Source organism: Cinclus cinclus, chromosome Z (genome assembly GCF_963662255.1).
Source record: "Cinclus cinclus chromosome Z, bCinCin1.1, whole genome shotgun sequence".
Lineage (NCBI taxonomy): Eukaryota > Metazoa > Chordata > Aves > Passeriformes > Cinclidae > Cinclus > Cinclus cinclus.
This window is the reverse complement of record NC_085084.1, coordinates 53,180,804-53,194,849: the sequence shown is the minus strand read 5'-3', so window position 1 is coordinate 53,194,849 and position 14,046 is coordinate 53,180,804. Positions and strand designations below refer to the sequence as shown.

The 14,046-nt window shown below is 38.1% G+C and overlaps 1 protein-coding gene across 5 annotated transcripts in view; it reads right to left on the bottom strand.

Annotated features, from left to right (window-relative positions):
- The window catches only part of PSIP1 (PC4 and SRSF1 interacting protein 1), a 36,253-nt gene that overhangs the window by 5,294 nt on the left and 16,913 nt on the right, over positions 1 to 14,046 (bottom strand). For all 5 annotated transcript variants that reach the window (XM_062513480.1, XM_062513481.1, XM_062513479.1 and 2 more), the window contains 9 exons: positions 13,529 to 13,591; positions 12,577 to 12,676; positions 10,909 to 10,984; positions 10,036 to 10,258; positions 9,312 to 9,430; positions 6,972 to 7,027; positions 5,701 to 5,771; positions 1,962 to 2,063; positions 1,094 to 1,313 (listed from right to left, as the gene is read on the bottom strand). In XM_062513480.1, the coding sequence (XP_062369464.1) occupies positions 1,094 to 1,313; positions 1,962 to 2,063; positions 5,701 to 5,771; positions 6,972 to 7,027; positions 9,312 to 9,430; positions 10,036 to 10,258; positions 10,909 to 10,984; positions 12,577 to 12,676; positions 13,529 to 13,591 (1,030 nt within the window). The remainder of the gene's footprint in view (positions 1 to 1,093; positions 1,314 to 1,961; positions 2,064 to 5,700; positions 5,772 to 6,971; positions 7,028 to 9,311; positions 9,431 to 10,035; positions 10,259 to 10,908; positions 10,985 to 12,576; positions 12,677 to 13,528; positions 13,592 to 14,046) is intronic.

The window sequence follows — 14,046 nt, the reverse complement described above, 5'->3', positions numbered from 1 at the left end:
GGTGTTAATTCTCTAAAGGACTGTTTAGCTTTAAAAGACCTTGCAACTAGCTGGATTGACCTGCATTTTGCTAGCTTTTAGCTGGTAGCTAAAAGTGTTTCAGAACTCTCTGTACTGTAGGTAAGATTTAATAAATAATCAAGTCCGAACATGAGAAAATTTGTCTTCTTTATGTTTTTAATCCCGAGTCTGAGTGAAGACAGAAGAAAATGACAAGCCACTAATTAAGTGGTGCAGTTGCCACCTTCTCAAGTATGGGGCTTGTGTCTGGATTTGTGCTGAACATGAAGTTGGTAATACAGAGATGTTTTTCTTACTTCTGAGCAGGGCTTACACACAGACAGTGCCTTTTCATGTTCCCACACGAGGGAAGAAGTGCATGGGAGGTGACACAACCAAGAGAGGTGACCCAAACTGACCAAAGAGACATTCCACATCATACGGTATCATGCTTAGTATGAAGTGTGAAGTAGAAGGGAAGGATGGAGGAGTATATTTGAGTGATGGTTTGTTTTATGTGTGAGGGGGCCCTGCTCTCATGGGGATGGCTGAACAGCTGCCTGCCCATGGGAAGTACTGAATTAATTCCTTGGTTTGTTTTTATCTAGATAGCTTTTGCTTTCCCCATTAAACTCTCTTTATCTCAACCTGTAAGTTTTCTTCCTTTTACAGTTCTGATTCTCTCCCTGATCCTACTGGTGGAGGAGTGAGCAAGTGGCTATGAGGGGCTTGGCTGCTGGGTTGGGTTAAAGCGCAACAGTGGTAGTATGTTGTTCTACCTCATATTTAATGATTTGGGTTTCTTAAAAATTCTGTATCGTTATCAAGTTAGATAATTCACAGACATTAACTTTGCATGACTTAATCTTTGCAAAAGCCATTTCCTTTAGACAACTGAGATAAAATGGCCATGGTAGATGTTACATTGAAATTAAAAGCTATTTGTAGCAGAATTGTCCTTGACAACTTCAGATATGAAAAGGTTTTCATAGACTGGTGAAACTTCTACATCAAGGATATTTTGAAGCTGGCACAGAAATTAATGGAGACTAAATCTTTTATGTGACAAGAAAATAAAGCCACAGTGACTTACCTGTTTGGTCTTTCTCCTTTTCAGTTTTTTTGTTTGATCCTTTCTTCCCCTGTTCTTTGGTTTTATTAGCTTCTTCATGCTGCTTTTGCTCAGCAAGTGATTTATTTAGTACTTGGGAAAGAACAGAATCTCCTTCCCCAACCAGAAACATGGTCTTGAACTTGTTATATAGCATTGTAGATTTCTCCATGATAACTTGGCTGATTTTAAATTTCCGAATCTGAAATCAACACAATAAAACAAATTCCACTTAGGTCCTTTAGTCTGTGTAATTTCATTACATGCTAGCTTAAACTCTTTGTTTAACCAACGAAATAATAGATTTTTGCACTTGAAGTGTCACAGAAACACTGAACTGCCAATTGGGAGGGACTTCAAAAGACCTCCCAGTCCTACCCTTCACGGGAAGGGGAGCCTGGATCACATTATCAAGCACCCTTGATCCCATCACATCTTGAAAACCTTTAGTGATGGAACTCTAAGGCATCCCTGAGGAGGTTGTTACAGTAAAACAACTGTTCTTACTGTAAAAAAAAAGAAAGGCTTTTTAGTATCAAAATAAAACCTTTCCCAGTGCAACTTGTATCCATTGCCCTACATCTTCCCCATATGTTTTCTGGTGAAGACTAAAGCCTTGAAACCCCTTTTTGCAGCAACCCTTTAAACTGCTGGAATAATGTGATGTTATAGGGCAGGTTCTCTAGCCCTCTGATCTTCCTGATAGCCCTCCTCTGGGCCCTCTCCAGTCTCTCTGCATCACTCCTGATCTGCAGGGATCCAGACTAGACAGAGTACTCCAACAGTAAATAAAGCTGGTATCAATTTAAGAAAACACACTTTACTTTAACCAACATTAAAGAAATCTCACCTTCTTGAGAGTCAGGATCATTTCTGTATGTTTCTGAGCTTGCTGCATTGTGACTTGAAGGGATGCAAGCTCATCAAGAGCCTCAATACACCTGTTCACATCCTGCATATAAACAAGAAATTAGTCTGATGACTTACATGTTAGTAATCTTTAATTAGCCATACCAATCTAACTTCTGTGCTCAGCGACACCTTCCTATAATATCCTTAATTTGACTATGTACTTAATTTGAAAGCAATTTATATAGTCAAACTTGGCAACAAAAATTTAACACCTGTTGTCTCTTAGCTTCTCCCATAAAAGGCAGATTATGTTTGACTAAATGGTAACATTTAACAAGAATTTATGCTTTCAACATACATAAAGCAAGCTTTATGCTGCTTTCATGATTCTAGTACTTCTATGCTTGAAGCTGTCCACCAAAGTCAGGCTCTACCATGCACAATTTTTCCCAAGTGATTAACTACTGAAAAGGCAGGAAAGCCCCTTAAATGGACTGCAGTTATACACTCCACTAGCATGCAGTTATACACAGGAAACTGTCCTCATACACTTCTTGCCTCCCAGTATGCTTTGCCCTCTTTTTAAGTTTTCACAGATGCACCACCATCCAGTCCGAGGGGCTCAGCCTTGCTCTGCAGTGGCACCTCCACTGGAGCAGGCTGGTAGTGATTAAGTCTAGCACATGGCAGTTCCTCTCCCCTCACTAGCAGAACCCTGCCTCCAACACTGAGAACAACTCTGTTGTTTCCGTAGCTGGAACAGGCTGCTGCTCTTCATACTGCCATAATTCATCATTAATGCTTATTTTCTTACCTTTGTATTTTTGCCAGACTGAAAACTCCCAACTCTGAGAGATTTTTGGCCTCTGCTTTTTCAATACACGCTCCAAGCCCTTAATCCATCTTTGTGGCCCTATACTGGGCTCCCTAAAGTAAGTCAATACCTCTATTGTTCTAGGGAACTTCCACTTTCTGGCAACTCTCTCACTAATGCAGCCCAGAAAGCTGCTGGGCACTTTAGCTGCAGAACTGTATTGGTGGCTCATGCAAAGCTTGGTGTCCACCAATACCCCTAGGTCATTTTATGACAAGCTGCTATTCAGCCACTCAGTCCCCAGGCTGTGCCGGAGGCACGTGGTTATCACTCCACAGGTGCAGTACTGGCATTGAAGTTGATGAAGTTCCTGTTGGCCCATCTCCCCAGCTTGTTCAAGTCTCTTTGGATGGCAAAACTTCCATCAAACCTTTGATTTCAGTTTTGTATCATTTGCAAACTTGCTATAGGTGTGGTTTGTATCATCATCCCAGTCTTTAATGACACATTTTAATAGTATTGACTACTAGTGACTGGCCTGCAGCTGGACTCCACTGATCAGGTTATTGTGTCCAGCTGTTCAGCCAGTTTTCAGCCCACCTTTCTATCTGCCTTTTTTAGTTCAGACTTCTTGTCTTTGAAGCTGCCCTGAGAGACAGTGTCAAAAGCCTTTTTAATCTTAATAGAAACCATATCCACTCTTTCATCCACCAAGCTGATCATCTCACGAAAGGACATCATTTTAGTCAACCGTAATTTCATCTCATTAACCCACGCTGACAACTCTCAGAGCTCTTACTGTACCTCATATCATTGGATACAATGTCCAGGAAGATTTCTCCCATCACATTTCAGAGGATCAATGTGAGACTGACTGTCCTGTAGTAACCTAGATCCTCCTTCTGCAAGATGACTGTGGCATTTGCTTTCTTCCAGTCCCCAGGAACCAGCCCCTTATCACCATGACTTCTCAAAAACAAAATTAAGCAGATGGACAATGACATCATCCATCTCCTCCAGCACTCTTCCACTTATTCTGTATTGCGACTTTGTCTAAATGTTCTCTAATTTTATCTTTGCCCTCTGAGCATCAACGTTTTCTTGTTTCAATCTTCTAGGTCTGAGGACCTAGGATTCCTGAACAATTGTACAAGCAAACTGAGGTCAAGATGACACTGGTTACCTTAGCCATCTCCTTTTTTACTAGAGTGCCTATCTGCTTATCCCAATCAGCAGCAGACCCATATTTTCCTACACTTCAAGATGAATCACCTTGATAAGGAAGTAATCCCTAAAAGTGAGCCAGATCTCCTTGTCCTGTCTTCCCTCTAGCATGGTCTCTAAAGAGATTCTTCCAAGCAGATCCCTGTAGAGGTCAAAGTCTGCTCTCCTGAGTCCAGGGCTGTGATCCTTTTCATCCTGCTCCCTTCTCCCTGAACTTCACTATCACAGTCACTGTAGCCAAGGTTGCCCCTGACCTTCATACGCCTGACCAGATCTTTGCTGTCTGGAGGATCACATCTAACAGGGTGTCTTGCCTCATCAGCTCCTTCGTCACTTATGTTAGGCAATTACCAAACTCCAGAAGCTTCCAGCATTGCTGTTACCCACATGTCCCTTTGGCAAATACCAGGATGTTTTAAGTTTCCAGTTAGAATCAAAGGTGTCTCCCAAATGTCTTAAGATTATTTAGTTCTCTATTCTCCTTGATCAGGTGATGTGCAGCAGACATTCTCAGGATGTCACTCATTTTGGTTTGCCTATTAATCCTAAGCCGTAAGCTCTCAGTTGGTTTATTAGCTGTCCCAGTGCAAAGCTCCACACATTTCAACTGGTCTCTCACATGAAGTTATCATCTTGTCCTCCCAAGCACCCATCTTTCCTAAAGAGCCTGTAAGCATATTAGGCAAGGCTCACCTCACTTTTACCTGAATCTCTAATACCAATGAAACTACAGCACTGCAACTGCAAAGAGATGTCCAGCTGCTCCTCACACTACATGTACTGGTGTGCAGCCATCCCTAAGAGAAACACACTTGTGCTGACATTCCAAAAAAATTATGGGACTTTTCCTCATTATGCTGGGCTGCCAGCAGTTCCTCATTCAATGTGCTGATGCTTTTGGTCATGTCACTTCAGTCCTTTCTGCAAAGGAATTCTGTTGATTACAAGGTCAGTTTACATCACCCTGCTGACATCTGTTTACATCTGACTGCCATCCTACTCCTTCATTTCCTCCTCAGCTATCGTCCCTAGAGTTTGATGCTCTTTAACCAGGCTGGCCAGCCCTTGGTAGCACTTTTGGATGGATCCTGCCATCTCCTAGCACACCTATCCATTCCTTTGCAAGGCTTTTCCTCAACAAAGGGATCACCAGCTGGGTCTCCTGTGCCTTTACCATCACCCTCAGAATCACACAGTCATGCTTGATACTTTCAAAGTGTCCTCTAACTGTATCACTGGTGCCCAACCTGAAAATCTGCAGCACAAAATAAACGGCCATAAGGACAAGAAAGCCTCAAACATCTGTCAGTAACATTCCAAATCCAACCCCCTGACAAGCAGCAGATTTCCACTGACAGTGAATGGAGTCAGCGGACTGCAGCCCTAATCACTTGCATCGTGCTACTGCATCCAATGTCCTGGTGTTTCCAGATGGCTCAGCAAGCTGATCTGGCACCAGATGTCCTATCTGACGCAATTCTATTTGAATGGTTCTGGTAAATAATTTATTATGTAGTATTTTCAAATAAAACAGATTTCATTTGCTGACATTCATCTTTCACTACCCACAGTAACCACATTTAAGCAGCAGTTATCTTTAATATGGAGAAAATTCCTTTCATTTAATTAAAACAAGAACACATGCCAACTATTTCTTATAGCACTTTGAAACATCAATCAGTTTAAAAAATATACTTACAAGATTATCAATTTTCAGGGAATTCTTTATTTCTGCATGTATCCTTTGAAGCCTAGAATCCACTGAAGTTTCTGAAGATTAAAAATAATACTTATGAACATTTGTTATTCACATCAAGTTTGCTTTTGCAGAAGTTATTAAACAAGTATGAACCTCATACAGCATGCAGAAGAAAACAGGCAGGCATCCTACATGCAGGTACACATATAAATACAATCAGACAAAAAGTACACAGGTTTTTAAAACTGAACATTATTGGCAACACACACAATTATTTCCTTAGCAATTACAACTGAAAAGGATTTTCTATTCCAAAACACAGCTGTCACCCTGTAACTGTTGGTCAGCTTAACAAGAAGTTTTAATAAATATTAAAAGTTAACAAGCTGGAAGATCTTCCATGACAAGACACCTGGATATTGGTGGTTTGTTTTCAGTAAACTGGCCATGATTCAAGTTACAGTCCAAATCCATCCAAGTAAAATGTTCCCAGTACCCATGCTTCAGAAGTGTGAATGACAAATGAATATGGCATTCCCTATTTCACACGCTGAATGCCTGCTTGGATTTGGTACATACTCTGAACAATAATGCAAGCAGTTTCCTTCAAGTCAAACCCATCTTGGATGGGGTTTGGATAGTTTCTATCTGCCCCCTTGCTGCAACACTGGGTTGGGTGGAGTCCATGCCGCTGGACTTGTACTATACTACGAATTACAAACAGTGATTTGGATTGCCTTCAAAGATGGAAGTACTGAAAGAGGAATTGCTTATCCATATGAAGGTCACACTGCAGCCATGGGTCAGCAGACAAGACCACAGTACTCTGAATCTAAGCCTCCTACTGAGTGAGAAGTAAAACTATATAGTTTCAAGAGGTCCCTCAGAGTACTGTGCTATGAGAAGATACAAAGGAAAAAATGATGAGAGTAAGTAAAGTGATTTATTTCAAACAATGAAAGCTTTTTTTTCTCTCGTGTTCACAAACAGAAGAGACCGAGTTTTAAAAGCTCAAATTACAGTGAAGTCAGAATAGCAAAGACCTGTTCTACTGCATTGCACTACAGAAAGAACACAGAAGGGGAGAAATGCACTCTTTCACAGATGTGAAAAAAAAAAAAAATCATGGATCAAACATCTCACAATTCCACACAGTCACCCTCACCAGTACATTATCAACCACCCTCAGCAGAACATTATCTTATCCAGGAAGAAATTACATTCAAAATATAAAATGACCAAATACTAGTGTTTAGATTCTTTAAACTAACCTCTCTTCTTCTCAATCTTCTTAACTTCTGCCTTCTTTCCTTCTTCTTTATTCTGCCTATCAGGAATGTTGAAATATTTTTACCATGTTGTAAAGCCTGTCTTTTTTCCCCCCAAGTTTTTGGATGAGATGTAGTATTTTGAGGTATTATCTCACTAAAACACTAGCACGCAAAAACCAAAGAGCCAAACCCCAGGTTTTAAGGACAAACAATTCAACAAAAATTAATTAGCTAGGATACTGCTGATAAATCCTCAGTACTCAGAGCTGTATTTTTCTAGAAGCTGCAAATGAAAGGATTTTAAAACCAAATAATTTCCAAACTGTATTTTGTTTTTTGTTGCATATTAACATAACATATTAACTGGTAAAATGGCATTGTACAGAACTAACTGATGGAAAAAGAAAATATTTTAATTATCATGACAAAAGGAGTAAAATTATTTACCATTACCACAGGGAATTTGTAGAGAGATCAATTAAACATAATCAGTGCCTATATGACTATTTTCTCAAATAATTAATTGTAACAGTATATATATATCTTACAACTGACCACAAATACATCAGTAATAATTTGAAAGTTCTTGAGGGAAGTAATAGTACAGAAAAAAGATTTATTACAAGGGCAGTAATAACCTCCTTGATCTTTCCACAATTGTATCACTGAAAATAAAAGCTGACACTCAAAATAAACAACAAAAAAATTGTTTCCATTTTAGTTATAGGATGAAGACAGGCAGAAATATTAGAAACAAGTTTTTGAGCTCTTTATGCAGAGAAAATCATGAACTTCTGCTTAACAACCCCTCAGTTTTGTCTGACAGATTTAAAAGCTTACTTTTTGAATTTGCACATTTCAGCATATCATGAGTAATTGTCCTATGGCTACTATCGTACTAACATGCATACATAACACATGTAGGCCTGCATGTCTTATCTTCCAGGTTTCTTTCATAAAGAACAGAAAACTTGTCTGCTTCAACTGGCAACACAATCTCAACAGTACAGATAAACTTTGTATATATACAGAATGGTGTACAAAGTACCTTAACTAAATAAATACTAATGAAGTAGCTACTAGAACATGGAAATTATAATGATAAGCAAAATAATCAAAACACACATCAGCCTATATTAATTTTACATTTAATCAATATTGAGTTTTGTGGTATTAGTCATCAACTGAAATTAATTATGCATTCCCTTTATCTTCCTGAAACAGAACTCTACCTACCCTCCAGTGCATAAAATATGATAGCTATCTAAAAGTAGAAATTTGGTTATTGTAACTAAATCAATGTATGACAGTTGGATTCCCAAAATCAAATCAGCATGTGTTAAACAGTGATATACTAAAAGCTGCAAAGATGCTAAAGCAATTTATTATCTCTGAAACTGGAGACCCTTAGGTTTGCCACAAGTAGGAAGAGTATTTTTGTTAGGTCTCCAGAGGAGTGACAGGAAGAAGAACAAAAAGGGCTGGAGAATGAGAAAAGAAATACCTAAACAAACTATGATTTTGTTAATGAATGTGAAAAAGACAGGTAAAGAGGAACTTTATTCTCTTCCTTCCTTCCAAGGTTTTACCTTGTTCTCTCCCTTTCTTCTGCCTTCCCACCAGTGGTGGGGATGAGAACATCAAGCTCTTGTGGTGCAGCTTCTTCATTCACTTGCAGAATAATGAATGAGTCAGATTTCTTCCTATTGTCCCACTCTCCAAGTTCCTGGTGGGATCGTCTCTCTATTCTTATGTTTGATTCGAGTAATCTAAATGCAGTCTGTTCTTGGTCAGACAACTGGCTTTGCAATACTAATTATTATTTTCTTGTTCTGTCTGACAGCATGTGTTCCAACTGTCAGACAGAGTAGGAAATGCTTTCCTGATAACCTGTCCATTCCATCACCTCACCAAAAATCCATAACCATGGATTAATAAGACCTACCAGGTCCTACCAATTTAATCTAAAAATTTTAAGAAAAATAGATGGCTGTCCTGAACAGTTTTTCACATTGATCCCTTTTCACATGGATATTCTTAAGTTAGTTCTAAAAAGAACACACCAGCTGTCCTCTGCTAGAGATTCTACATCACTGAACAACTGACATCACTTAATTTCTATGTTCCATTCTTCCTACTCTCCCACAACAGAACATTTTGGTTCAAGGAGCTTTTCACCCTCCCCTCAAAAAGAAGTTAAGACAGAAAACCAAAAAGGGCAGGAGGAGAGAACAGTACAACACAGGGCATACCACTTCAAAAGTTTTCCAGAAGTTTCACCTCCTATTAGGTTAAACATATTCCTACAACCTGGGGCATCACATGTTAAAATATACTCACAATTCAGATTCTGTCTGTTCCTCTTGCTTACGCTTTCTTTCTGTTACTTCTCTCTCATGCTGGCTTCTTACAGTGTTTCTTCTGTGAGCTGCTGGGAAGCTTCTTCCTCCTTTTTTTTTCTGTTTTCATTTGGCATTTTATGATTAGAAAGAGAAAAGTAACATTATTAAGTTATTGTTCTGCAAACAGATTAAACTAAGTACCTTTGAAATATCTTTGTCAGGAGCAACCTGACAAACACCAGCTTTCCCTGAAGCTAAACACAATTTCCTTCATCCTTTCTCCTTTTTTTCTTTTCAATACTAAGCACCAGAGGACAATGCTAAGGACAACACTAATCTACAGAAAAATGAAGACATTACAAATTGTTGGCTAGAGACAGTACCTTTCAAAAATGTGATTTCAAGCCACATGCTCCTCAGATGCACCCAAGGAAAACAATATGTCTTCCAGGGAACATAGATTAAAAAATTCCCATAAGCCTCTTGCCATTTACATCCTTTGTTAGAAGGTATCTTAGAAAAGATGCTTTTCTTCAAAAATACTAGAAGTCCCTGAAATAATTATCTGAGAAAAATATAGTTCTGAAACTTTTATTCTATGTATCTCTACACCAGCCATGCCGGACTCCTACCGTCATTAAGATCTAGCATTAACCTGAAGAAAGATCTCCAGTGATACTACTTTCCTCTATAGTAAATTTATCAGGAAAGCAAAATTATACCTTGTCCCCTTCTTGTTCTTCTTCATCTTCAGAATCAGAAGCTGATGCAGAACCCACTTTTGCAACATTTTTCCTTTTTGGTTCAGCTTCTTTCTTTCCTTCCTTTTTATCAACTTCTTTCTTTGATTTCTCCTCTTCCTTCTGACATTCTTCATCTTTTTTCCCTTGCTTTTTGGGCTTTTCTTCTGGTCCTTTTTTCTTTGCCTTCTCCTCCTCATTAACACTAAAACAAGAACAGTACTCAGGCATCACATTCATTATATACAGTGACTTAAAAGAACAACATCCTAACTCAGGAAGCTGGGTTTTTGAACCACAGAATAGTAAAATGACAAAGTTAATTCACGTAAGGACTCTTCAAAAATCGTATTTCCTCTGAAATTAAAACCCACTCCCTGTGGAGTGAAAAAAACCCCAGCAAACAGGGAGGGCCTAAGCGCATAGATCCTAAGAAATTATTTCTCAGTGGACTTCCCACACACAGTTGTTCCTATTCCAAAACCATGCATCTGCCAATTTATGGAAAACTAAAGAAACATCTGAAACAAAAATGTACAAAAAGGAAACTGCTATTTTATTTTTGCTAGATGTTTTATTTTCCCTTAATAAATATCTTGCCTATTCACTCAGCATACCATCATATGATGAGTTTTTTACAGACTGGACAACATAGGAAAGTTAAGATCTTCCCTCTCCTGTTTCAGAAATGTCCTTTGAATTACTCTATTAGTATTATAAAATCATCTATACAAGTATTAACTTATACTGAAGATTAAAGGGGCAAAAACCTGTCAGGAGTAATAATTTTCAAACTCTTAACAAAAGGAGCAACACAGTTGACAATGAAGAAGCTTTATATTAAGAAAAACTCACAAGTCACCCTCTGAAAGACACGATGGTTTCACCAACTTGGGTCTCCCTCTTGGTTTAGGGACTTTTACTTCAGAAGCTAGTAGTTATACAGAAATAACGGGTTAGTCCACAGCCACCACCTGTTCCTTGTCTATGTATCAAGATACTTACTCAACAGATATAAGCCATGCTTAAATCAAAATATACACCCAAATTTTGTTACTGTACAGAATTCAAGTTAATTGAATACCAAACTTAATCAAGATCTCTGAGAAGTTAAGTGTTGGCAGTTTTTTTAGCTGACTGGTGAATTAAAAACTTTGATGCTTTCTACCCATAGGCTTTGGCTACTAATTCTCATGCTTTTTGCAATCTATACAGTTGTCATTTGTTTCATATGTTGTGTAACTGAGTCAAATTAGATCATGAGAAGCCTGACATTAGAGGATGAAAAAGCAGTCACTTATGCGTTCATTTATACTGTTTGTTGTGCACTAGTTTTACTCATATCTTAGGGTTCCCATCCCTTTTCAGGCAAACAAATCACCAGCAAGAAGTTCTACCACCACACTACAGTGCTGATCAAACCTCTTCATTTCCTCAGATTCACATATTGTTAGGAGTGAGACAAACAGCCTGCCTTCTTAGCACTTATGTAACCTCAAATGCTTGTCCAGTACCACAGTGACTATGTTGTCAGAAAACCTAACATTCAGAGTTTAAACTGTTGTTGGTCTTAGCACAGATCACTTTTAAGCATCCTATCAACAACAGAAAAGGCTACGTAGTATATTTTTCAAAAAGATTTCTTATATACGAGGCAAAAGCATTTTACAGATCCTTTCCTGCTTTTACTGACAGTAGTTAGTGAAAACCAGCAAAAAAATGTAAAGATAAACCCACAAATGTTAAAAGTGACTATTTAGTGAATGTAATGAAATGGCAAAGGGGGACGAATTAATACTTAATTTCTTCACAGATTCCATGGAACAGTAGTTCTGCTGTTTTTATATTGTCAGCAGATACAGAGGACTATAAACTATTTGTTTTCTTGACTAGGTACTCATACAATGTACTTAACTACTGCCAAGACCTGTCTTCCAAAGCAGTAATTAGTAACCAAGAATATCTGCAAGCTTACCATTAAAATGACAATAGATCATTGCTAATTTGAAAGAAACAGGCACTACAGTATTATCACGGAATGCTTTTCTACAAAACATCAAAAATCAGTTATACTTTCTTTTTATTTGCCTACCAATCAACACAGACTACCTTAAACATTTGAACATGTTTCTTCAGCTCTTATTTTGTTTTCCTTGTCCTCTGAACTCCACCTACAGGCTCCTTGTTCTGCCAGTTCTCATCTTTGTTTTATGGATCTTGTAACTTTTTCAAGTATTTTACAGACCTTTAATGAATACAACTCTTTATGCAGCAAACCTGCCAGAGACCCCAAACCAAACAGTCTTTAATTTAGAAGACTAAACATAAATACTAACAATTTAAATCCATTCATGTTCTGAACTCATCAATTTGAGATACTTTTTCCCTACAATCCATTAGCAAAATCTGCCTTTAGCATGCAAAAATACTCTGTAGTACTTAAGGGAAAGGAGAAAACTCCCTTATTAATTCTGCTAAAATATTTCTGTGGTGAAAAAAAATAAATCATTCTTCTGAAGTTACCTGCTGGTCTTCCTCTTTTGGGGCTTACTTTTGGAGACACTGGCCCAGTAGTTGCTGCGGCCCCTGCTGCTGCTTCCTCAGCTTCAGCTTGTTTTTCAGACTAATTTAAAGAATTAATTTCACCAGAGAAAAAACACGTAACACCAATATCTCAATTACTTTCTCAAACATCTCAATTACTTTCTCAAACAAACACCTTTAAACTTCTGGAAATATGATATCTTATGATTGCTTGTACACACAAAAAAATGTCTCTGAAGTAACAGCTTCACCCTCTCCAATCCCAAATGGGGAAAACAGTCAAAAACTTAAGTGTCCAGGATAAAATACAACTAGAGTACAGGCACAGCATGCTACTTTTCTGAAACAAACATACTAAGGTCACCAATACTTCATACTCATCCCCCATCCCTGCTGTCATCTGTAACTCTGGATGGTAAGGTTTCAAACACAAAATTAAGACCTGCCCTACTTAATTCTAGTTTTTAGTTGGGTCAGTGCCCTGTTCTGGCTTGCCATGTGACCACAAGAACATGGCGTATACTGAGCAAGCAGCTGGAACCGTCTCTTTCAAAGTAATTCTGTATTCCCAGGTTATAGAGAACACAAAAATCAGGTGTTAGTTCAATGTGACAAAGATGTCAAAAGACATTTTTCAGTGCTCCAATGCAGGTTATTTTATTAGCAGTTTATCAGCCATCTTGTTTTTTCTTATTAGCAATGAGATGTTTGGGAGAGACAGGACTCCATACTCCACATCAAGTAAAAAAATAGTTAAGACTTGTAAAACACTCTGGGAAACCTTTCATTCTTGCGAATCTTTCAGACGCTTGAAAAGGGGGAGCAGAATGTGAAACACTTAAATTTATTCATAATCTGTCCATGAAAGGAAATAACATCTAGTATTACCACATCCAAAAAATTCCAGTAACATGAAGCAAGATATTGTTACCTTTCTTTTTCTTCCTCTTCTAGCAACTTTAGGAATAGAAGCATCATTTGTTTTCACCATATCCTGTGAAGATTAAAAAATGTTCCTAAGAATCTTAATAAAACAGAAATAGATTTCATTTATTCTATTTTTTTTTTTTTACACAACAAAGCCTCTGGCACACAGCTTAGACAAGATTCTTGCAATGTACATGAAGACACTATGTGCTTTTAAGTTACTAAAATCTAAAATTATTAAGACATTATGAAGAAATTCTTTACTGTAAGGATAGTGAGGCACTGGAACAAGTTGCCCACAGAGGTTGAGTGCCCCATCCCTGGCAGTGTTCAAGGTGTGGCTGGATGGGGCTCTGAGCAACCTGGTCTAGGAAAAGATGTACCTGCCAATGACAAGGGGGTTGTAACTAGGTAATTTTTAAGGCCTGTTCCAACACAAATCATTTTATAATTCTGTGATTATCTAATACTTAGGACTTTTTCCTGAGATATAAAAAAATAAGTACTAAATAATATTCTGTT